General features: G+C 44.0%; 1 protein-coding gene across 2 annotated transcripts in view; it reads right to left on the reverse strand.

The window, feature by feature from the left end:
- Positions 1-24,873, reverse strand: part of LOC119163098 (salivary peroxidase/catechol oxidase) — a 186,440-nt gene that overhangs the window by 67,518 nt on the left and 94,049 nt on the right. For both annotated transcript variants that reach the window (XM_075874229.1, XM_037415031.2), the window contains exon 3: positions 15,332-15,561. In XM_075874229.1, the coding sequence (XP_075730344.1) occupies positions 15,332-15,561 (230 nt within the window). The remainder of the gene's footprint in view (positions 1-15,331; positions 15,562-24,873) is intronic.

Below are 24,873 nucleotides of genomic sequence, written 5' to 3' on the forward strand. Positions count from 1 at the left end.
GACACAGCTTCTCATGCCAGTGCAAGATATCACATGAAGGTCAAGTTTTTTTCGTAAGCACGCCTTGCCAAAACTCGTTGAAATCGGCTGAAAAATTTGGCGAAGCTAAGTAGATGCACCGTCACGCTGCTCTGGCTCAACTTCACAACAAAACGAGAGGCGCGTTGGGACCAGACAAATTTTACAGACGCAGCTGGCATCGCAGCAGACGAAATGTTTATTGTTTCTCACTTGATACTGCACTGTTATTTCCATAAATAGTTAATGCGCACTTTCGAGGACAAAACACGCATGTTTGTTTCAAGCTTTGTAACAAAATATTTCATTATATATTGATGCATATTCTGGAATGCAATGACAGAGCAACGCATACCCCGGTGGTTAAATTTTTCCAGGTTATACTTCTACCCCACGGACACCAATACTTCTTGCAACAAGATTTACGTACAAAAACACGAAGCAATTGAACGAAGGCATATTACAACTACCTTGACCTTTGAGCCAGTCTACGAGATTGCCTTATAAAATAGCGCAATTTCGACACGTACATCGACGGTACATTGCGATTCGTTCCACAGGTGCCTAAAGTATGAATATCAGAGAAGAGGAACTCCCAGGCCGGATGACCGGAAGAGCCGCTTGATTCCCTCACAGCATCCGGACTAAGATATTCTAGCCGTTGTGCACCCCTTTAGCGCCGATGCAGCGACCCCCTCCAACCCTCTCACCGGTGATGCAAGGTCTCGGTTTGTGGGTCGCTCAGTGGCCGACGGAACAGCCGGCGGCGCCACTGAAGTGCGCGTCGCCACTCGCCGGGGTCGCGGCAGCCAGCCGGGGCAGGTTTCTGGAAGATTGCAGGCCACGGGGGCTGTGGGGCAACGTGCCCCGATACAGTAACACACATTCTTCAGAGCCTCTAGGACTTAGATAAAGCGCGGCTGAAGAAGACCTCGCAGGACGATTTACAAATTTGTTTTAGGAGGCTCGATTGCGAAAGCATCTTTGTATTCTTTGTCTTCTCAGTCAATGTATTTTTTCATCCTTCTCCCACTTCTCCGAACGCTTTCGGCGCCTAAAGTAGATGTGCTTCCCCGAGGATCACCGGCATTGCAAGCTTTCTGCGAATCACCTGATTTCGCACTGCCTTCATGATCGGGCGGCCTTCTGAACAAGCGACGGTGTTAATTGATGGCTTGAGATGGTTCGCTATTCCACGCCATAAGAAATTCGTGATGTCGTCATGAAGGCGTCAAGAATTTTGGTGGCCTATGACGTCGTGGTATATACGCCGTATGATCGCTCCACATCACGATTTTTCGCATCACTCATGTAGGCACTGATGTCGCAGGACGACGGCTCGTGCCTTAATTTTTTGTATCATGAGGTATCAAGGGCCCTTTCACCTGAAATTTATTAGCCATTCCACCTATGGTGTTAAGATACATGTTCAGCGTGGCTGTTTAGCACAAGACTGATGCTAACGAGTTTCGAATCACAGCCATGGTGGTATAGTGGCTAAGGCTCTCGGCTGCTGAGACCACGCCGTAGTGTAGGGCTCCCAAAATGTCGACCACCTCGTGGTCCTTAAAATGCACCTAAATCTAAGTATACTGCCGTCAAGCATTTTCTCCTTCACTGAAAAATGCAACCGCTGTGGCCACGATTCAAACCCGCGACCTGCGGGTCAGCAGTTGTGCACTGTAACCTCTAGACAATTGTCTCCCGCATGACACGTGAAGAATCTATTTGGCCCTTGGATCTCTTTCCGACCCCCTCGTTTCCGGAATCCTCGAGCATTCGGGTCACGGCTTCTATAATTGTAAACATGTATTCCTCGGTCGGTAGAAACAGCTCACTTTCACACGAAACACCACCATGATGGTGCGAGCATATTTTTTTTTGTTAAACAAAATCATTGATTTTAAGGTGACTGGGTATGTTTTTCTTCCGCAAGACTGGAAGTTATCATGCTACTACTAAAGCCCTACTGGCTATTTTCAACAGTATAGATAATATTGGACTCGATCTGGTATTTTTATCAGTAAGTCATTACTAATCTCGCAATGTTATTCAAGGAACACCGCAAATTCTGTGTATGTAAGCGTCCCTTTCGTAATCTGCTCATCTATCAGCGCTGAAAATGTGCAGCATCAGCGTGGAAAGTCGACTTCTATATCTATTTGACACATAAACGAAACCTCACAAGACTGTGTGCAGGCATGGGCTCCACATGAGAACAGTAGTTTCATATAGCAGTTATCTATCGCAACTGAGTTCTGCGGAAACCCGCAAGGTGGCGGATGGGTTCAGGAAGAGAAAGAAGACAACCAGTCGTTTGTAGCAGAGTCTTGTGGCTAGTCCGAAAAATCGCCAATGAAGAAGTAAAATCCCTGTGGAACGCTCAGTGCTTACGGCCCACGCAACTGCATAGGCTGGACACGTCTCGTCGACTTCGGCCTCCGTCCGGACTCTCTCGCCTTGAAACAACCACGCTTTGCCGACTGTGGCTTGGTGTCGCTTTCACCGAAGTTTTCGCCATTCGAATCGGCATGGAAGACAGTGCTGCTTGCGATCATTGCGACAGCAATGAAACGATAGAACACGTTGTTTGTCACTGCCCTCGTTACAGCGTGCGTAGACGGCAGTTAGCTGCTGCGTTAGCTCGCCTCGATGGCAGACCTTTGTCGTAACAGTCAGCGCTTCAAAGACGACATAATCTGTCTTTGCACAGCAATTCATCGAAGGCCTTATTGAACTTCTTGCGTGGTAGTGGCCTATTGAATGTGCTATAGCACCCCAGCTTACTTTTTTTCTTTTCTTTTTTGTGAGTCTATTTCGCTCTTCGCTTTATTTTCCATCTTTATTTCCCATTATTCTTTCCCTTAGTGCAGGGTAGCAAACGAGATGCTCCAATTTCTGGTTAACTTCCCTGCCTTTCCCTATTTTATTCTCTCTCTCTATCTCTCTTGTGGCTTCGTGCTGCCAACGGGTGGCTGTCTTCTTTCCCTTTGTTATCAGTCATATATATATGCACATTTTTGTCACGCAATATACGTGACTGCCTTGTAGATTTGGTTCGTGTAGGACGTACAAATAGGTGCGCGTACGTGGCGATAATGACGGGATGTCGCAAAGCCCACTTGTTCAGTAAAGGGCCCGCTCGCCAGCGCAGTCGCAGCTTTCCCGCCTCGGGGCCAAGCTGACACGTCGGCCGCTGGCCTCATGTTTTTAAGCTTTTTTAACGGGAGTATCAATGTTGTCGCACAAAACCACACACGTGCATCGTCGCAAAGCGGTAACTGTCAGCACCCCTTTTCCTGACAGCTCTCGCTACTGCTCTCGCAATGGTGGTTTCAACCTTGGCTTGAAGACAATTTTTCATACACTAAGAAGATCATAGATAAATTCAAGGGAGGGGTATGGTTTAAAATGCTTATGAAGAATAAAAAAATATATATTTTTTACTTTAAAAGTGAGGCGGGCAAAATACCACACTGCTGAAGGGGAAGGCACGAATGCAGTCGAGTAACAGGAACCGTAATGTTAGATATTTGTTCGAGGCTTGTTTTATGTTAATTGATAGAACGCACAGAAGTCGAGCTAACCGGGCATGATTGTGAGAACACGAAGAGAAAGGGATAGCATGCTGTCTTCATCCTGTGCGCTATGGTTATATTATTTGTTGAGGTTGAACGTTCAGAAACTACCACATGACTACGAAAGAAGCCGTAGTGGAGGGCACCGGCAATTACGACCGTCTGGGGTTCTTTAACGTGCACCTAGGTCTGAGCACACAGGCCTCAAGCATTTTCCCCTCCATCAAAAATGCGCCCACCATGGCCGGCATTCGATGCCACGAACTGCGGGTCGGCAGTCACTATACCACCGTGACCTGTTGTATGCTATCATCACGCTAATACCTGCGGTTTTAAGTGCCGAAATACAATATCATAAAGAGGCACGCTGCAATTGAGAACTCCAGATAATTTCGACCATCTTGCATTCCATAACTTGTACTTGCACGCTACAGTACGCGGAATCGTCGGATTTTGCCTCCATTAAAATGTGACCCCAGCGCATGGGATCAAACGCATGACTTCCGGGTCAGCAGCTCAGAACGATGACCACTTTATTACCGTAGTGAATGGGTGTGTTATTCAAAACAATGCAACAATATGAACTTGATGAATTCCCCCTTCTCCATGGGTAGACAAGAAACGTGTAACTCACTTAGACTCACTAGAGAAACTTATCCTGCACTTTAGGCTCAATCGGACACGGAATCGCCGATTTTTTTCTGAGGTGGACATACTGGAACTCAAGCTCACCAATATATTGCTCACCCGGGCCCACTCAAACATCCACCCACGGCTCAATCTGAGACTGAATGAGTCCGAGTGAGCCGACTCATGAGTGAATTCATAGACCTATGGCATTCTCAATAAGAAATATCCCCAGACAATTTACCATTTTGTCTTCAGATGTTTTGTTCGATGCTCTCCGATAGCTTTATGGCCTTCAGCAGGTATTTGTACTGGCGTGTCATTCAGTGTTTGTTGTGTCTCGCAAGGGAAACACCGGTTTGAGCTCGACTAAGGCAACGTCATCTTTCTGAGTGTATCTCTACTTTTACGAAATCAGTTCTGCACAGATGTCTTGCTGGTTTTGCTACTCGGCAAACCTTTAATAAATAAATGTTCAACCACTGTGGCAAACGACAAACCGGTCATAACTGTTAAGCCCCCATGAAAAAATAGCGCGTATAAGTTGCTTCGCTGCGAAGCTCGAGGACACTGCTTCCACCCCCGACCACGGCGGTGGACGGAACAAAACGTTTCAGAACAAAATAATTTGATTACATGAAGAGAGCACAGGCTCAAGCATTCATTGAGGTCTACTTCTTTCTTCGCGCCGTTTTCAATGTAGTGAATGGTACAGAATTCCAAGTAGACGAAGTTAATCGAAATGCCCCGCTGTTAAGTTTGTGACCGCTATTTTTAGAACGTGAAATCGCAGAATTTAGTCAGGGTCACCTTCGGATACATGCTGACTCGGCGCAGTACTTGTGCTGACCCGACGTTATGCATCTGCGTGAGGACACCTCATAGTCTAGTGGGCACACGCACACGAACAGGGTAAACAGAGCGAAGGCTATCAAGCAAGAAAGCGGAAAGAGAGGAAATAGCGAAACAAACCGTTCGAAAACCAGATAACGAAATAGTTGGGGGGTGACTGCACTGCTCCAAGAGGGCAGCGCCCTGCAGCGGTACGTATTTGTCGTTTCTTTGTTTCGTCGCAGTGAGTGCGAGAACCGCGTGACCAAGCGTTCTCAGCTCTCTCCCTCTACACGTTACCCTTTCCCAGACCGTGAAGGTGAAACGTGTGCGGAAGGAAGGACGCGTTGGCACGTGACCCGGACGAGAGCGCGTGTCCTGCGTGACCGCTTGCTCGCCCAACTCGCTGCGCCCCTCCCGGCACATCCGGTGCCCGTGGTCTTCGCACCACCCTCACGTTGTGTGGCTGTTGTTGTCTGGGAAGAGCCCGATGCACGTCCCGCCGTTTTCTCTTGGCCACCGTACACCCAGGAGATGAGTGTTCTCACGATGGCGTCGGTACTCGTGCCCTGAAAGGAGACGAGTCACGACGGGACGAGAAGGCCTACGAGATTCACAAGGCAAAGCCGTCTTGTCTAATAATGCTGTTTGCACAAGGCAGATCTGCATGAATAAGTTGAAAAAAATATAAACAGACAGGTATACGGTGAAAGCGACCTTGTTCACAACTATCATTCATCGCGATAGACTAACTAACATGAACATTGACAAGGGTGGCCGAACGACAATAGTTTATAAGGTAAAATGACACGGACGACTGCAGATATCGAATCGCGCCAGACGACCCACACACGTGAACGACACTACTGAATGCTTAGTTAAGGTCATCGCGAAGGTCGCGATAACGTACTGACTAGCGTCCTTGTTTGATTTTTCGCGTGAACAGCTTTCACTATATGAAGTTATCGCACGTGTTATCGCTATGCACAAGCCATGCCTCAAACTACTGCTACCTTTTTGATTCTTTGCGAATGCTCCGATGAGATTTGGTGTATGACGCATTTGATGTAGGCCATTTCATTCTACAAGTTATGCGAACGCCGGCGCTAACGCTGCATTGCATCACGAAGCATGTACTTGTCTTCTTCAGGGTCTTGAAAAAGACATGTCCGCTTATCAGAACGCTGACTCCAGCACACACCTGTTTACGGATTGGACATATCTTCACAATTCCATCTTTCCCGGAAGTGAAGTATTGTGGGAAGAGGAAGGGGGGTTCAATTTCTCCCAAATTTTTAATCCTGCTTTCTTATATATGCAAATGCACGCGCTACCAACCCCGAGCTTGCAAGCAATTTCTAGATATGCTACTTGAATAGAGTCCCAGTTGTATGGCTGTGAGTGCAGCTTTATTACACATCTTGGAGCAGTCGGCTTTATGCTGTCTTTGATGCGGATCATCTGTGTTTAATTAGCTTTGCGGGCACGACTTGAGCACTTTCTGGAGATCCCTGTCAACTCACGACACGTAAGTTGTTGTCTATCGTTCTGTTGAAGCCTCCCGTGTCTCTTGAAGAGGTCATAGTATAAGAGTCCACAAGAATTAATCTCTCTTGCTTTCAACTGAATTGTGTCATGGCCACTATAGATGAGTTACTTGTATCAGAGTAACTTCACCATGCAGGTCGCTCCATAACAAGTCCCAAAATCTATTCAGGCCGAAATCTTAGCTTTCCAGTCATAATTAATCGCTACCTCTATCTCACTGCAGTTTTTTTTGTGAGATTCAATGTTAACAAAAGCAAGCGTGATGCCAAAGTTAAGTGCTTCAGGTAATTGTATCGGCTATAAAACCTAAATAACTTTGTCCTAGTTACAGACGTTCTGTGACCCGATTCCTGTAACAGTTTGTTGGGAAATGAAGAAATTTGTGTTTCCTTTCGTACCCATGGAGACAAAACTACCGAGACGTAGATGACCGACGGCTGATGCACATGTTCACTTTTCGAAGTGGCATCACAAGGAAGTCGCAATACGTCTGCATCATGAGACAACGATCCGATGCATTGAGGAGTTGTAAGGATAGCTTCATCTCCTGATCCTATGGCATCCCGTTCAAGCAGCTAGGTCGAAGTACATTGTACACGACGTGTCTGGAGCCGTGCTTAAGGCTTTCTTCGAAAAACGTCGAGTGTACTTAAACTTGCAGAGCTAGAACTGCTGGTGACCTCTGCATTAACGCTGATAGCAGATTGCCTACTTCGGGTATTACAGTCATGTGGAAGCTACAACACCAAGAACTATGCAGCTCTTGGAGTATTTGCTGCCCCAGATGACCTGCCATTGGATGGTGGACACCGTCCAATGGTAGGATATGCTCTAGAGACCGGGTAATTACGGAACAGACTTTAGTGCATAGTCACCAAATATTTAAGTGCCATTTTATTTGCCTAGAAGCTGTACTAGGCCAGTGAACTGATACATCATTGTACGAAATGTACTAAAGATGTCGAACTGCCACACCGTGGTGGTCTAGTGGCTAAAGTGCTGACCCTAAGGTCACGGGATTGAATCCCGGCTTCTGCAGCTGCATTTCCCATGGAGGCGGAAATGTTGTAGGCCCATGTGCTTCGACTTGAATGCACGTCAAAGAACCCCAGGTGGTCGTAATTTCTGGAGCCGTCCACTACGGCGCATCTCATAATCATATGGTGGTCTTGGGACATTAAGCCCCACATATCCATCTAAATATGCAGAACTGTAACGTCAGGATTGAGCGAAGATGCAGTTTTGAAGGGCAGTTAGTTTTTCTATATTGAGTACCAACTACAATATGACTGTGGCCACGGTGTCATAAAGTGAAGACGTTGCAACACGTCGTTGTATGAAATGATACCAGAACAACAAAATTCACCCCTCATCATCGCACCGCATTTATGACGCAAAACAAACTAGCGGTTTATAGAGCATCAAAAAACATTTGGAGCAGGCTGGATGTACTGCTCAAAAGATGAATACTTGCTACAAAGTATATCATTGCTGAATCTTCTTCATCAAAATCGTTATGCTAAACCTTTATTTAATGAAAAGCAGTAGGTAATGTAGCCAAGAAAGGCACATTCAATGTTAATTGTGCTGTCTTAAACGTATTCTAGTAATTTCGATGCAGATGAGAAGGAAGCACACTTCACATCTACATCGCAATTACAATAGGATCAAAACAGAGCAATGAACGTACCATGATTCTCCTCTGGCTTCATTATCTGATTGTTTTCATTGGCATGCGTCAAATAGAAGATACAAGCTCTAAATATTATTTTCAAATCATCCTTCCTCATTTAGGACATGTGATGAGCTCAGCCAGTTCAGTGGAGCTCAAATAGGACCAGCCAAAGTGGAAGCTAAAGAAAACAAGGTAGCGCTCATACAGCAAATAAATAGGTGGTGTTCATCAGGCTACACAAAAAGAAGTCGTAAAGTTTGATTAGCCGTATCAGTTGAACCTCACGGGCATTTGTACAATCGTGGTGCCACCAGAACAACCGTGGTAGCCAAGTGGATACGGTGTTTGACTTCTGAACACGGAAGGTCACGGGGTAGATTACCCACCACGGCGGCTCTTGTACAATACAGGCAAAATGACAGAAGCCCCGCGTGCTTAGAGTAAGGAGTACTCAGTAAAAAAATCAAGATGTTGAAATTTTAGAGCTTTACACAACATCGCCGACCCTAATTGTATCCTGGTTTTGCGATTCGAAACGTCAAAAATTACCATTTTTTATACGAAGCATTTCTTTGAATACTGGAGGCACATTGAGCGTTTGTAACGACGTATCTATCTATCTATCTATCTATCTATCTATCTATCTATCTATCTATCTATCTATCTATCTATCTATCTATCTATCTATCTATCTATCTATCTATCTATCTATCTATCTATCTATCTATCTATCTATCTATCTATCTATCTATCTATCTATCTATCTATCTATCTATCTATCTATCTATCTATCTATCTATCTATCTCTCTATCTATCTATCTATCTATCTATCTATCTATCTATCTATCTATCTATCTATCTATCTATCTATCTATCTATCTATCTATCTATCTATCTATCTATCTATCTATCTATCTATCTAACTATCTATCTATCTATCTATCTATCTATCTATCTATCTATCTATCTATCTATCTATCTATCTATCTATCTATCTATCTATCTATCTATCTATCTATCCGCTACATCTGGGTAGTGGGTAGACCAACATTAATATCAGAGTATAAGATGGTTTGAAGAATATTACTAGCTAGCTATGAGTCATGAAATGAATAACGTCACAATACCGTCGCACGTCGCCAAAACCTTTTCTCTAGCCACGTTTGGTGCACACCCGTATGGTCTAGGCTACAGTATGCGGGTATGCACCACAGGTGATTGATAGTTTGTCTACCTGCAGTAACAGCGAGAACAGGCGTTGGCAGCATTGGCCCGACAAATGTGAAGAATAAAGGTTCGGCTTCCAGCAGTAATCGACCTCGAGCATAAAGCGTGGTAATCAAGGATTCTACCACAGAGGCACTCCCGGACTCTGAACTAATTTGGCAAAACACTCTAGGCAGGCACGACGTTGGTAAAACGTCAATTAAGGTTGCAGTGCCACCCATCTAATTTTATAAACATTACTCGCGTACTCCTATGGCGCAAACGTCACGTCGCATAACGTCAATAGTTGTACCTAAACTGTCATGCACTGAAGTTGTGTCATGTAGCACTGTCAACCACTACCCCACTCGCGAGCACAAACGCTACATATCAGCTTACCGCTTTTGGTGGTGCTATACCCTCGCTGCTGTTTGCATAGTTACGCAACTGCACACAAGTGGTTATATAAACCATACACTACTGTTTAACACATGTCTTTGCGTACAATTGTACACTTCTGTAGTGATATTTCGCAGAATTTCGCTCAAGACCAAAATTACCTTACAGTCACCCTGTTTCGCATACTTCACCTAATATCGTTTCGCAAGGTATGTGGGATCTGCAGAATTTTTATTAATGCGTTATCACCAAGTGTCTCCAGTGAACTACAACAAAAAACAAGATATTTATTACACCTTTAAACTGGTGCAGTATAGCGGTCAGTCGCAATGAGTGCACTACTTGCTGGCCTTCTGCAAACAAAATAAAGCGCCGTTCCTATTGATGCAAGGTCGTTGTGCGCGCCGGCTCAAGAGCGCGGGATGACCTTGGCCGGCTCGTAAACATCCGTTCGGTTGCACTAAAACTATCGTGCAGTACATTCTATGCATTACTTGTTTATTTAGTCTTAAATTTGTTTACACTTCAGGCAGCCGCCGTACCGGAGGTTCTTAAAGGACCCTTTCCGCCTGGGCCGTTACTGCCCCTTTCCGACACTACAATGTTTTTGTCGATTGTATTTTTTCCCCCTTCTAGGATATCAGTCATGGCCGTTCCTGCGGCGTGGTCCCCCGACTCCTCGATCCGTGATACGAATCTCTGAGCCTCATCCTTTATGGCGACAGACTAGGAGCAGTGGTGCTTCGCAAGGTCCTTTCTTTCAAGACCACTCCGTTGGCCACCGGCCAAGACCTCGCGAGTGAAGGACTTGCGGCTGACACGCAAGGGTGGACAACTCGCTTCGCGAAATGCTCGGCAGATGACAGCAATTAACCATACGAGCCGCGTGCGTTTTGCCAGGCCCACGCGAGTCCCGTTCATGGACTTTTCAGCTTAGCTTTGTAGAAGTTGCTCAGACTCTTACTGACTAGACCCTGCAGACTTGGCTATAGCGAAATTGCAGTTCGTTAAAAGAGTGAATTTTCTGCCTAGTTGGTAGTTGGCCCTTGAAGAGGTCACAGTGCTAGAAGAGACAGACAAGCACGACAAACGACATGATCTTTAGCTTTCGAATTATTCTTTACTTCTAGTAATCACAATATGTCTGACCACGCACACAAGCTGCGTAAGCGCTGCTCTCAAGCAGCCGATACCGCAGCATACGCTGCTCATCCATTACAGCACATCAGCTGTCTTTTTGTTGCTTTGAATAAGTGAACTGACTTCTCTTTATGCTGTTCATTTTCATAATGACAGGGCCTTGCGTGTGTGTTGTCATAAATGCTATGCTTTCCGCAAATAATCAGTTGAAAGTTAGGGCTAGTGTAGTTTGTCTTCCTTGTCCGTGCCGCCTAGTGATGCGACCACTTGAAGTATTTTTTGCTGTCATTACGAATGTGCACAACAACTTTTGTGGTTCGGCAATTAAGTGACATAATGAATTATTTCTAGCACGTGGCTTCAAGAAAATCACTCACCACTACCGAAATTACATTCGATTAACACTTAACACGTCTGCTTCTATCACGGCATAACACGTCTGCTTCCATCAGGAATACTAACCTCGTTTCATTTCTTGAATCCAACGCATTTTCGCTTCATTTGAGCATGGGTTTCACAAGAAGTATTCCTGCGAAACACAACTTGTATCGTTTATGCATGACATTTCATCCTCCTTAAATAAAGGACAGGTTATTAACTGTATTCTTTTAGATTTTGCTAAGGCTTTGGTGAACGTGTTTCACCGCTTACTACTTCCTAAACTCAGCACTCTTAATATTGACTCTAATATCTTGAAGTGGATAGAATGTTTTCTAACTAACAGTACTAAATTTGTAACCGCTAATGATACCGTATTCTCCCACTGCCACGTAAAATCTGGCGTTCCTAAAGGCTCTGTTTTGGGTCCTTTGCTATGTGTAATATACAATAATGACTTAATTACCGTTATTGTAGTTCCATTAAACTTATCGCTGATGATTGTGTCGTATGCCGTGAAATATCTAGTCTGCATGATAACCTCATTCTTCAGTCCGATCTGGATAACATATCAAAGTGGTGCTCAAAATGGCTAATATTAAACCCCACGAAATGCAACACTATGACTGTTTCACGTCGCTCTGAAGCATCCATTCCTCTCATCTATGCTTTCAATAACATCAACCTTGAATACGCAACCTCGTATAAGTATCTCGGAATTCACATAACGAATAACCTTTCTTGGCATACACACATTCAATACATCACTAACAATGCCAATAAATCACTCGGGTACATACACAAAAATTTTTCTAATGCCCCATGTCATTTAAAATTGCTTCTTTACAAAACACTCATTAGACCTAAACTCGAGTACGTGTCTTCTGTTTGGGACTCCGGTCTAAAAACATTAAAAAGCATTATTGAGTCCATTCAATATCGATTACCACGTTTCATTATGTCAAACTATTCCCGCACAGCTAGCGTTTAAACAAGGAAATGAGATCTCAGGCTACTTGATTTGCAGCTTAGAAGAAAAATTTCTCGTTTATGCATTTTCCTAAAAATTCTTCGCTTGAACAATTCAATTAAACAGGAGGCCATACCACAACCGTCGTACATATCGTCACGTCTTGATCATGAACATAAAGTTTTCCCTCCTCTCTATCGCACTAGTGTTTTCCCCAACTCCTTTCTGCCAAAAAACAGTGCCGAGTGGAACCACCTGCCCCCCTCCATCTCCTCCATTGAAGACGCATCATCATTCGAAGCTGCACTGATAGGTTATGTTGTGTACCCTATATACCTTTTCGTTGTTAAAACATGGATTCTCATTGACTTGTATTTTTATGTTCTATTCTTACTGTATTTTTTGTAGGATTACCCACCCCTTCTGTAACACCTTTATTTTCCCTGAAGGTAATCGAAATAAATCAATAAAATAAATAAAAGATTACTTTTCCCGACAACAGAGTGACGTGGACCTGTCTAATTATGTGGTGTGCTATTCCTCTTCATCGCGCAAAAAGATAGAAGCCAGTTATGTAAGTGGTTTCGATTGGCCCTCTCAGCTACCAAGTTCTTTGAAAGAAAACACGTTTAAGGGTGCTGTATATCATCAACGGCCATCCTTCCTTAACAGTCATGGATGACCTGTATGTTTGATTGATTGATTTATATGGAGAAATATAACGTCCAAAAACCGACATATGATTATGAGAGACGCCGTAGTGGAGGGCTCCGGAAATTTAGACCACCTGGGGTTCTTTAACATGCCCCCAAATCTGAGCACATGGCCCTACACCGTTTCCGCCTCCATCGGAAACGCAGCCGCCGCAGCCGGGATTCAATCCCACAACCTGCGGGTGGCCTGTATATTTGGAAAGGCTATATTAGCAATAAAGGAAAATTTTGAAAGTGACAAATATCGATGACATATCTTCAGCACGCAGTGAGAACAAAAAGCGTACACTGTGCAAGCTTTCCCCCAGAAATACATTTGTTCTGATTCACATGTCTTCCACGCATGTGTCCAAAACTTGACATTCAAAATTTCGTTAAACATCAGCTTCTTCCCTCGTGATCACCAGTACACCTAATGATGATATTGCAGTGTTCACTTTTGAAGCATTGTTTTTTTTTAATCAAGAGCATACAAATTTGAACCATAAAGACCTTATTAGTTCCTTAGAGAGGGCCCGCTACCCATCGGTTACCTCCGCCTACTTCTGTTTTACGGTCCACTGACGTTCTTTGTCAGTAATAGAATCCATATTCGATCCATCGCACTCGATTCCTTTTCCAGATATTCTATGAATGGATGTCTGCACTAGTTTGAGTCATACCAAAGGTTTTAGAGTTAACCTTCTGGCGATCCTATAGTCTTTGAATACAAGTAGAATAAAGATAATGAATGGGGACTACACTCTCCAGCACCTGGTACTTTAAATACTTTGGGCAGTGCACTTATCGCGATGGCTGAATTCTTATGAGGGCCTGCAACACGGCACTATATATGGTAGCACCTCCCAAAGCTATCCTTATCATTAACTATCCTTATCATTAACGGCTCTCGTTCTCACACCTGCTACTTTCGGCCATTCCAATATTTTCACTGTTTTTTTTTGTGAATGGGTTCAATTTGCTCGAACTGGAAAAAAATTTATGATAGAGCTTTGTGTCAATACGATCTTTTTTGATAACAAAAATAATTTCAGGTGTAGACTTGTAGAAACAATCAAACTTCTGCATAACCTTACAAAGCTCTATGACGACTGCTTTCGGGGGAATGTGAAACCTCGTTGGCTTCCTTACGAAGTTAATGAGGTGCAAAATAAACAATGAAATAAAAAAAAAGTGGTCGCGTATCATTGCGCTTCACTGCAAATGTCGTCCAAAGACTTTTCTACCAGCTGTGTCTTTCGTGCATAACATTGCATTTTCAGCGCATCGTGAGAAACACTAGGGTATGATTACGTATTTATGCAATTTATAGTAAAGGAACACACCAGGTAATACTTACGTAATAATGCCGTGACCAAGACTTGCGTAATATTTGTTTTCAATTGACAAGGTTGACAAGATTCAACGCATCCACTAGATTATCAATATGGTTGGGCGTTGCGCAAGTGCTTAAACTTGGGCCAGGTGGCTGAATCGTATGGCAGACAGACAGAGAGACCAAAACATATGTGCGTTCATCCCAAAAAAGACTAACGTCTTTAATAAACAAAATATGAAAAGTGCTTGGCCGCGTTCTGTCTTTCACGGCCGTTACGATGCACAACACCAATTGTTGAATCTCACATATATTGAATACGTGTATGTTTATTCACTAAATAAAAAGCCAGCGTCGATGATCAGTGTCGAGCCTGCCCCCCTCATCCAACACACGCACACTCTGTTACTGCGTTGAGAACCACTACCCCTACTATGGTACCCCTACCTCGGCTACCACTAGAACTTCTCCTGCTATTGCCACACTACCCCTACGATTAGAACAATGTATGTACTATTCGCTGCTTTGGTTATCAAATGGTTTTACTGCCTAAAAGGGAAAATATGACGACGTAAACGTTGTGATGATCAATGTCAGAAATAAACAAACCAGTATAAGAGAGTGCCTCAAGTTGACTCATAACACAATGTCGGTACGTTATTGTTTCATCACTAATCGCAAGTGGGCTGCACTTGTTTCCCCACGACTTTACTCTATACTGCATTTCACATGCGTGTAATTTTATCTTTGCGTCCAGTGTTATTGTGCAAGTATAAAGGGGTGGTCTTGAGTGACTGGCACCGTAATTCCGAAGTCCGAAGGAGTCTGCGTGCAACGACTGTACCCTACGCAGAGACCAACTGCCAAGTAAAACACGAATCTATACAAGTTCGGGCAGACATAACGTGGTAATCCTGTCGCCGTCAGCTCACCGTCCAGATAGACCGGTGGTGCGATGCGCGAGTGGCAGCTGAGGGCCTTGCCCCAGCTGGGGTGCTTGATGTTGTTGCAGGAGCCGTCCAGGGTGCGGTAAGGCGCCGATGCGTCGCACTTTGTCGGGTACAGCCGACCGCAGAGTTCCTTGCGCGTCAACACCGCCTCCAGTTTGCTTAGGTCCATCTTGGACACGGCTCGTTGCACCTCCTTTGCGGATGCGTTGTTCCTGCAGGTGCGGAAAACGAAGGTCCAGAAGCTGTGACTTATGCCATATATATCCACTATTTGAATTTGAAATTACGTTATTTTTGACAGAAACGTGGAAACCCTTATTTAATGATTAAGATTAGTAGCTGCCTACAAATAGCATTTTTTACACAAAACAGGGAGTGCTGAAACTACCGAATGTGATTGCAGTTTTGTAAATGAAGACATATGTCGCCTCCTTCTAGAATGCCCACAACACTAAACACCAAGACACAGACATAGATAATGTTCAACGGTTTTAGATCGAAGACCATTCAGTTTAAGAAATCTTTGGGGTCCGTAGCGAACAAGAAGTATACAAAAGAAGCAGAAAAAGCATTGAAAGCTTTTCTTCATTCTTAGCAGATATTAGTGCATTCTTTTTCGTTTCTTAAAGTGAAAATCATATTTATGAGATGGTAGACTACTATGTTGACAATTATGTGACCGTTGACGGTATGCCTTAGTTACGCTCCATTTGTTCACGTCAACGCACATGCACATATATGATATTCTTGAATACGTTCTTTTCAAATATCATGTCCTCCTATATATTCTATATCGTGTTCTTATAATTTGTCACAGACGACTGCAATTTCTGGCTCACCCGCACGCCCCATTGTCTGAGGAAGGGTGCTTTTGTGTTGGGAAGACGACATCCGGCGACTAACGACCCACCACGGCACCGCCTCGTCTGCCCTACACCTGTACCGAAAGGTGCACACATGTGTTCGAGGAATGGGAAATAACCTCGAGAGGGGACGAGAGCAAGCGTACGCCGCGAAAAAAAAAGTCTGGACTGCTTCAAAGTCGGCAGTTGGTGTGCAACAAGCAAGGAGCGTGGTCGTCAATGTCGCGAGACTCGCGTAGGCTGCGAGCATGGAGTGATTTGTGCAGCGTGTTGAGATGGCTGCAATTCTGGGCACCCTCGTCGTCTACTAAGCTGGCGAGATCTTCAACTCCCCTACGTGTACCAGAAGCTGGCCTGGTCCGTATGAAGCTTTTTATTGTGACTTTTTAACTGTTATTTTCAGCAATTGTAGTTGTGTGCGCTGCGTCGCACGTAGCAATTCAGAAGTGTGAGCATAATCTTTTGTTCTGTAATTATGTACTTACACCTCTTTTTGATTTCCATCATGTCAATATCTTATTAACATAGTACGATGTGGTTACTTGTACATTCTCTAGCGTTCTTTTAGAAAATAGTTTGTATCTATTTCTTTTCCTTCGCGTATTGGTGTTTTTCCTGTGTTATTTTTGTAGTCTCCTTGTCTTTGCCCTTGTTCTAAATAAATGCTTGTTTGTGCGTAATCAAATGTCCGTGTCTGCTCTATGAGTACGTCGGTCAGGCCCACACATCACCACACGTGCAACCCCGCACGGCTCGACCAACCTGCAAATAAATTGGAGATGTGCCACTTCGAGGCCTTTCAGGCGTCGCAGGCCGAAGCGTAAAGTGGAAGCCTGCGAGTCTGCCGCACGTCGATGTTGGATCGGCGGGGCCTCACCCGAAGTGTGTGACATAATTGTACATTGTACGTAAAGTTGACTTCTTACCCTTAGAGACTTCAACCCTACCGGCTGTATGCTACACACCACTAGAGGATAAGGAGTAGCCAGTGCCAACTTTGTGCCCCAACATCTTGTTACATCACATCAATAAAAAAAAGCCGTTAGGCGTGTTTTCAGTTCAGCTATATCAGCATTGATCTGTCTTTGGTTATCATCGATTGCCGAAAATTTAGATAGAATTGTAGCCTGTCGTTCGAGCAGCCGTTCTATGTGTGACGGCCCCGCTTTTAGGTCAACGTCGCCCACACACAGCAATAAAATTATTAAATAACAGTCAGTGCTTCGGAACATCATGAACTGCCGTCTGCAAATCACTCTGCACGACACCTCGCGACGTGAGCACTTCAAAGGCGAAAAAGCAGAACCGTAGGGCGGTACTGGCGCAGCAAACTGACACCAACCAGAAATATTCTTTGAAAAACCAACCTGCGTAAGCAATAGAAAAGAGATAAAGGCCACTGCCACGTCATCAGTCCCATGCCCTGTTGAAGATGGCTGCCACGGTTTATTTGTAACCGAATATCACCAGTCGCAGCGACACCACCCAACGTCATTGACGGGCATTTTCCCGTCATTTCCGAGCATTTCTGCTGTGCGCTTTGAGTTGACGGGCTTGTCAATCCGGTGAGCAGTCAACGACGACCTCAACACAGCTATGGCACGTAGTTCTTCATCGCAGAGATACTAAGTGGAATCTTGTGTCGTCTCTCCGATGGTGGTAAGGACGGCCGTCACATTTACTGCCACCTTCATCTTTTTGGCTCTCCGAATGTAGTGCGTTGGTTGGAGCAAAGGGGGTGGAAGCATGCAGTGGGGCAAGCTGTCGGCAATGACAAGTGTGGTGTTTCACTTGATGGTTACATTGTAGTGATGGTCCAGATTGGGCGACACCCAATTCTAGACCTTCGTCGAGTCCGTGAACCTTTAAGCTGCTACCCCCTTCGGAAGATTGGCCCTGAGAACGGTGGGTATCAACGGAGATTTTTTTTTTAATTTTAAAAAGGGATCAGGAAGAAATAGATCACCACCAAAAAGTTCCTTTTGGTGACAAGACAAAAAAAGAACAATAACAGAAAGTTTATAAATGGCTTTCCAACACATATATTACAGTAATATGGAAAGCAATGGGCTGATGTAGTAAATTCTGAAAGACAAAATTTGTTAGGAAATGAAGTTAAAATGGAATTGTGGCTTTGTCAACGTAAAATTTGCAAATGGCTGAGAAGACCAGAATAGCAGAGAACATCCTTTTTTCTGAGCACCTAATTGTATCATCTTCTATGTTACTTTGTGCCTCTTTCCGTTTCATTATAGCTTTTGAGAAATTGGCGAAGCTAGCACTAAACCACGCATGGCTTGAAACATCGAAAGTGGAGGATTCTGATAACCAATCAGGCTGCTTGTAGGGTGGTGTTAGGCTCTAGTAATATTATGCAGATTGTTTCTGTGTTGATTCTATGCGCAGTGAAGTTCGAGTTCAACCACAGGCGGTCACAAACATGTCATGGTTGTTAAACCCCAGAGACAGAAACTCGTACTGAATCCAAGCTTACGCCCATCACATTCCTCAGTCTTCTCGCTGCTGTTGCCTCCCTCGTTGTATGAAATCGAAGACTTTGGCTCAATTTGCAGCCACTTATTGGGATAGTTGTCGCCTTTGTAGTAATTTTTAGTCGATCAATGGGAAGTAGCTGGATTTACCCAATTTTATGTGGCGGAGACAGGTTTATGACGATGATAGTTTTTGGCTCGCCCTGCGAGGAACGATTCGCTAAAAAGCTTCGGTGACAAAACCTCCCCAGAAATTATATGCAATAGCCAAGACGACTCGAATAGGAAAGGCGTCTCTTTCTTTTAGGGGCGAAGCTTCTCAGGGTCAAGCCATATCCCCTGTCTATAATACCATGTTCGTCGGCGTCACAGGTATATGGGTATAAGGGTATCCATATGGTCATGATTGAGCTCGCTTCGTAGAAATGATTATGTAAGAGTCGTTGTTTGTGATCCGAAATTTAAGGTTGTTCGTGCGCGATAAATTGAAATACTCGTAGCAAATAAAAATACTTAACCCCCTCGGTTTTATTTGAAATGAAGCCCAGGCCATCTGCGTGCCAAGCAAATATTTTACCACGGGGCCATGCACACGCTCCGAAGCGTTTCAGGAAGAGAACACTAATGAATGCCATGTAGTACGAACAATGTCCTCAGAGCATGTAATTCTGATTGATTGATTGATTGATTGATTGATTGATTGATTGATATGCGGGGTTTAACGTCCCAAGACCACCATATGATTGTGAGAGACGCCGTAGTGGAGGGCTCCGGAAATTTCGACCTCCTGGAGTTCTTTAACGTGCACCCAAATCTGAGCACACGGGCCTACATCATTTCCGCCTCCATCGGAAATGCAGCCGCCGCAGCGAGAATGTAATTTTGCGTGGCCGAAGTTTACAATTGCACCTGACGCGAAAATACGTTAATTGCACAGTTACTCAGTCGTTTAAAGCTCAGCCTATTACAAACTATTCTGAAATAATTTTCTTAGTTGGTCAACTTCATTTGGGTCCTAATGAACTACAGAGTCCTAGTTGAGGGCCGCGCACACGTTGGGGCGGCAAGACCATGATCCTCCATCTGTTTGCTGGCCCTTTGGACTGCCTTTAGTTGTTCATAAAAGACGCTGCTCTTCAGGGCTTCTTCCCAGTCCTCTTGTTTAGTAAAAGAGGCATTTTGCAACATCGACATTGCCAGGTCATGTGAGCTAACAGGCAATATATATAGCACTCAAGGCAGTGAGGATTGATGTCCGGAGCAAATTGTTTGTTTGTTTTCATTCAGTATATGGCATGTGCCAATTTTGTGAATTGACCAAGAATAGGACGTGTAGACTTTCAAATACTGTTTTAGGAATGGTATGTGATTAACAAAATAAGGAAATGAAATGGTAGTAATACGTGATACTATAAAGTTAAACTACAAGTGTTGTGCTTTTGAGCTTGCATTCCAGACTGCAGTATTAACCTGATGGGAACAATTTTGAAAATTTAGTTAGGTTTTACCTTGTTGAAATGACGTTGTTGTTGAAATTCTTTGTCATGTCCGGAGCAAGGCGACCAAAGTTCCTTCTGCTAAAGCATCAGCAAAGAGAAAGGCTGGCGCGTTGTCTCAGGCTTGCGTAGTGAGTATTCCGCAAATAAAAAATAATTATGGCTTAATGGTTACTTCGAAACTGCAGTAGCTATTCTAGGGTAGTTTGAAACAGCCAATGCAACTTGCACATGCACTCCTGTCTTGAAAGCATAGAGATGTACAACGACAAGTGTATAGACAGACTAGCGATTAAAAAGGCGGTGCGATCGGGTTCTGATTGCGCCATTCAAGGTGAAGCTGAGGTGTCCATGTATTTTGCATTTACTACGTGATTGGCCTAGTTTTCACCAAGCGATGATATCGTATGATCTTGTGCCGTGACACAATTTAGAGGTATTTTATCTCTTGATGACGGCATATGGTGATGTCATTGAGTGATGTTTTGCATCACTGGTATTCACGCCGATCCTGGAAGACAACGGTCAACGCCGGCGATCAACTGATGCGCTCTATAAGCCCCTGAAGCTTACGCCTTAATGATCATCATCAGTATGTTGCCATTTATCTCCTCGTCAGTGTAGTGAACATTCTAGACGTCTTACGGGAAGGCTTAGTATGGGACAGACTCGGGTGATTTTCGATATCTTGTGGGGACAGCCTTAGATCTCTATTACTCAACGTCATGTGAGGTACATGAAATATCACTTGTGTGCTTGAGCAGCGTGTGAATCGTTTACTTAGGCTAGTAAAAAACAAACATTTTAATTTCGCAAACATCCTGGGCCAAGACCTTCGTCGCGGGAAGGGGTAAGCCACGGCGAAACAGGCTGGGGCAGCTCGAATGCAGAATTTCCGGAGACAGGAGCCACTGTCGTAGAACGAAACGTTTTTGTACTGTAGCACAAAAAGTTCAACAGACAGTTCAGCAGACCTACAGGAGGTGATACTAGGCTTTGACTTCCACATTCTTCAGAAGCTCTAAGTATCCCTGACTTCTAATCAATTTGTCTGCAATTAGTGCGACGGCCTTAGTAGCTTGGCGATGCGCTAAAAGGCATAGGGTAACACGATAGAAAAATAAAACACTGTTCAACATAACGAGCGCATACCTCAACTTGTTACATAAGGTCCCAGGTACTTCACCAAACGGAAAAAATGACCATTGGCTCCAGCGGGATCTATAGTGCATTGGCACACCGTATGACGGATGTGTGTATGACAAGCAGGATTTCGAACAGGCTACTCGAAAATTGACCACTTTCATACTATCAATCAGGTAATAGAGAAATGCTCAGACTATAACCAACCACTACACATAGCCTTCATAGATTACGAGAAGGCGTTTGATTCAGTAGAAATATCAGCCGTCATGCAGACACTGCGGAATCAGGGCGTAGATGAAGTATATATAAACATTCTGGAAGAAATCTACAGGGGATCAACTGCTACCATAGTGCTTCATAAAGAAAGCAACAGAAGACCAATCAAGTAGGGTGTAAGGCAGGGGGACACAATCTCCCAAATGCTATTTACCGCGTGCTTACAGGAGGTTTTCAGAAGCCTAGAATAGGAACAGTTAGGGATAAGAGTTAAAGGAGAATACCTTAGTAACCTGCGCTTCGCCGATGACATTGCATTGCTGAGTAACTCAGGGGACGAATTGCTACTCATGATTACGGAGTTACACAAGCAGAGCAGAAAGGTGGGTCTTAAAATTAATCTGCAGAAAACGAAAGTAATGTACAACAACCTCGGAAAGGAGCAGCGCTTCGAGATAGGTAAGAGTGCACTTGAAGTTGTAAAAGACTATGTCTACTTAGGGCAGGTAATAACCGCAGAGCCTAACCACGAGATTGAAGTAACTAGAAGAATAAGAATGGGGTGGAGTACATTCGGCAAGCACTCTCAAATTATGACAGGTAGATTGCCACTATCCCTCAAGAGGAAGGTACATAACAGCTGTATCTTGCCGGTACTTAGCTACGGAGCAGAAACCTGGAGACTTACAAAGAGTGTTCAGCTTAAATTGAGGACGACGCAGCGAGCAATGGAAAGAACAATGGTAGGTGTAACCTTAAGAGACAATAAGAGAGCAGAGTGGATTAGGGGACAAACGGGGGTTAAAGACATCATAGTTGAAATAAAGAAGAGGAAATGGACATGGGCCGGGCATGGAGCGCGTAGACAGGATAACCGCTGGTCATTAAGGGTAACTAACTGGATTCCCAGAGAAGGGAAGCGGGTTAGGGGGAGACAGAAGGTTAGGTGGGCAGACGAGATTAAGAAGTTTGCGGGTATAAATTGGCAGCAGCAAGCACAGGACCGGGTTGACTGGCGGAACATGGGAGAGGCCTTTGTCCTGCAGTGGACGTAGTCAGGCTGGTGATGATAATGATGATGACGGGATGTAGTGATATGGTGGCGTCATCGGACCTCAGCCAGATAACGCCACCATATCATGTCATCAGAACGTCACACATGTAAACATTTGTGGTGTCACATGATGAAAACAATAAAAGATATCGTCGATTGCTCAGAGGTGTTCTGATCTCGAAAGCAGTGCAAAAGCGCGCTTGGTGCCGAAAGCTTACAATGCCTTCGATATTGAAGGAAGTGCGCCGCCACATCAGGTGCAAAAAGCTTTAACAGGGGTGCTGGGGAGGAGCAGTGCACTAAGAAGAAAAAAAGATGCCATTAACACTCATTGCTCATTTTGAATATATACCCGTAGGCGTTCACTTTCTAGTCAAAGTTTATTTCAACAGTGGAAAATTCTGCATAGTCTCCAAGACTGAAAGGTGCGCTAGGCAGCGTAACTTGGTCCCTGAAAACCCTATACACTGGCAGAATACGATGTTCATAGTATAAATGGGCATCGTAGATCATACCTTTAACATGTGCCAGTAAAATTCATGATTAAATCAAGAAAAAAAGTAGTATTCAGATAGCCACAGTGACATTGGCATTGAGACGTTGATTACAGCACAAACAGTTCTTATGTCAAAAGGTACTGTTATTGCAAGAACGAAAAAATAGCAAACGAGATTCTGTAAACCTGAAAGTACATAGGTTTTACAGAAAAAAAAACTTGTTGCGTAAAGATGACGAGCAAGAAACAGAAAGACGATATATTAGGAAGCTAAGACAAAGTCGTTTTAGGCTGACGTATAAGCTAGCTTGAGAGTTTTGTTCATGCGGCAATAAATGAAATTCAAGAAGAGCACGGCCCTCCAAGCCAACAGGAACTGACGTATAGATCCTTCTTTTTTCGCATTACTGTCCTTGCTGATATGTTCTCGGTTTCCATACGAATGCAGCTTGGCTTACATGCTCGGCGGCGCGTGCATAAATTGCAATGTATCACAGATTAGCCTCCTGGTGAAGGTGAGCGTTTGCATTTGTTTTTTTCTTCGTTCTTTCTTTTGATACCATGAAGTCACGTTACTGTGACAACATTACGAGGGCGTTTAGATTATTATCAGTGCCTTTCTTTAACTTGGAGTTGTCAACTATTTCTTTTACTATTTCCGTGCGTAATGTAGTCTGATATTATCAGCAGTTACTGTTTTCCTGGTTTGTCGCGACGCGCATAGTGGCCGCTGGCTTGCGAAATACACTCGTGTCCCTCAAGGTCTAGATTCTTTTATCAACAGTTGCGCAAACGGTGGTTTGCCGCTGTCCTGATTGTTTTTTTTTGTTTTTTTGTTCAGCTTTATCATAGTGAAATCGAAAATATGCTTTCTCCACATGTGGCGGTGATTACGTTAATGTACTCAACTTGTTTGTGATAGTTGCGCCAGCTTGTGGCCAAAATAGAGCAGAATACAGTATTTATTGAATTAACAGAACCCTCTATATGAACGACATGTCTCGACCTAACTTCGGCTTGCTGTCTATCACTAATCACTACGGTGAAGGCAGCACGATGTTTGATGTTTCATTCCGCCATATAGAACTGGCGTAAGAAGCATTCCGTTCTTTTTTCGAAATGAAATAATCCAAAAAACTCTTTGTTCACACACATGGAGCCTAAAATTTTGTTCTTTTTCATATCCGATTCCAACTTTATTGACACACAAAAACCTGTTCATTTTTTTGATACCATAATTTACGCCACAGCTCATAACATTTTTCTGACTTTAATCTGGACATTCGAGAATGGCTGTCACTTGATCCTACTTTTTTAGCCCTCTTCCGAATGCAGTCACAATGCTTCAATGGCTTGTGCACTCCTCTCCACTTGACAGCGTGCAAAGTTTGCTCAAGGGGATCATCGTTGCTTGAAAAGTTCGCAAAGTGACTCGAATCGATGAATTCCGTGGCGACGGTTCCACGCTTTCCCACGACGTTCCAACCGATGCTGTGTTATTTCCTTCAATTTCAATTAAAATGTTTTCATATGTTTCTTGACTCGCCGGCAGCCCGATCTCGTGTCTGAGCATTCAAATCATTTCATATTTTTTCCAACACCTTCGGAGATGTTGTCACAGCTATCCGCAATTCGCCAGAAACGAGCTCGGTCGTGGTTTCTGCCGCCATGTTTGACGTGATCGATAGTCGGACAGCACGGGTAACGTAGAAGAAGAGATTGCTCTCGTACTGACAGGAAATACTTCCCGTCAGCTACTTA

The sequence above is a fragment of the Rhipicephalus microplus genome, chromosome 9 (genome assembly GCF_043290135.1).
Source record: "Rhipicephalus microplus isolate Deutch F79 chromosome 9, USDA_Rmic, whole genome shotgun sequence".
NCBI lineage: Eukaryota > Metazoa > Arthropoda > Arachnida > Ixodida > Ixodidae > Rhipicephalus > Rhipicephalus microplus.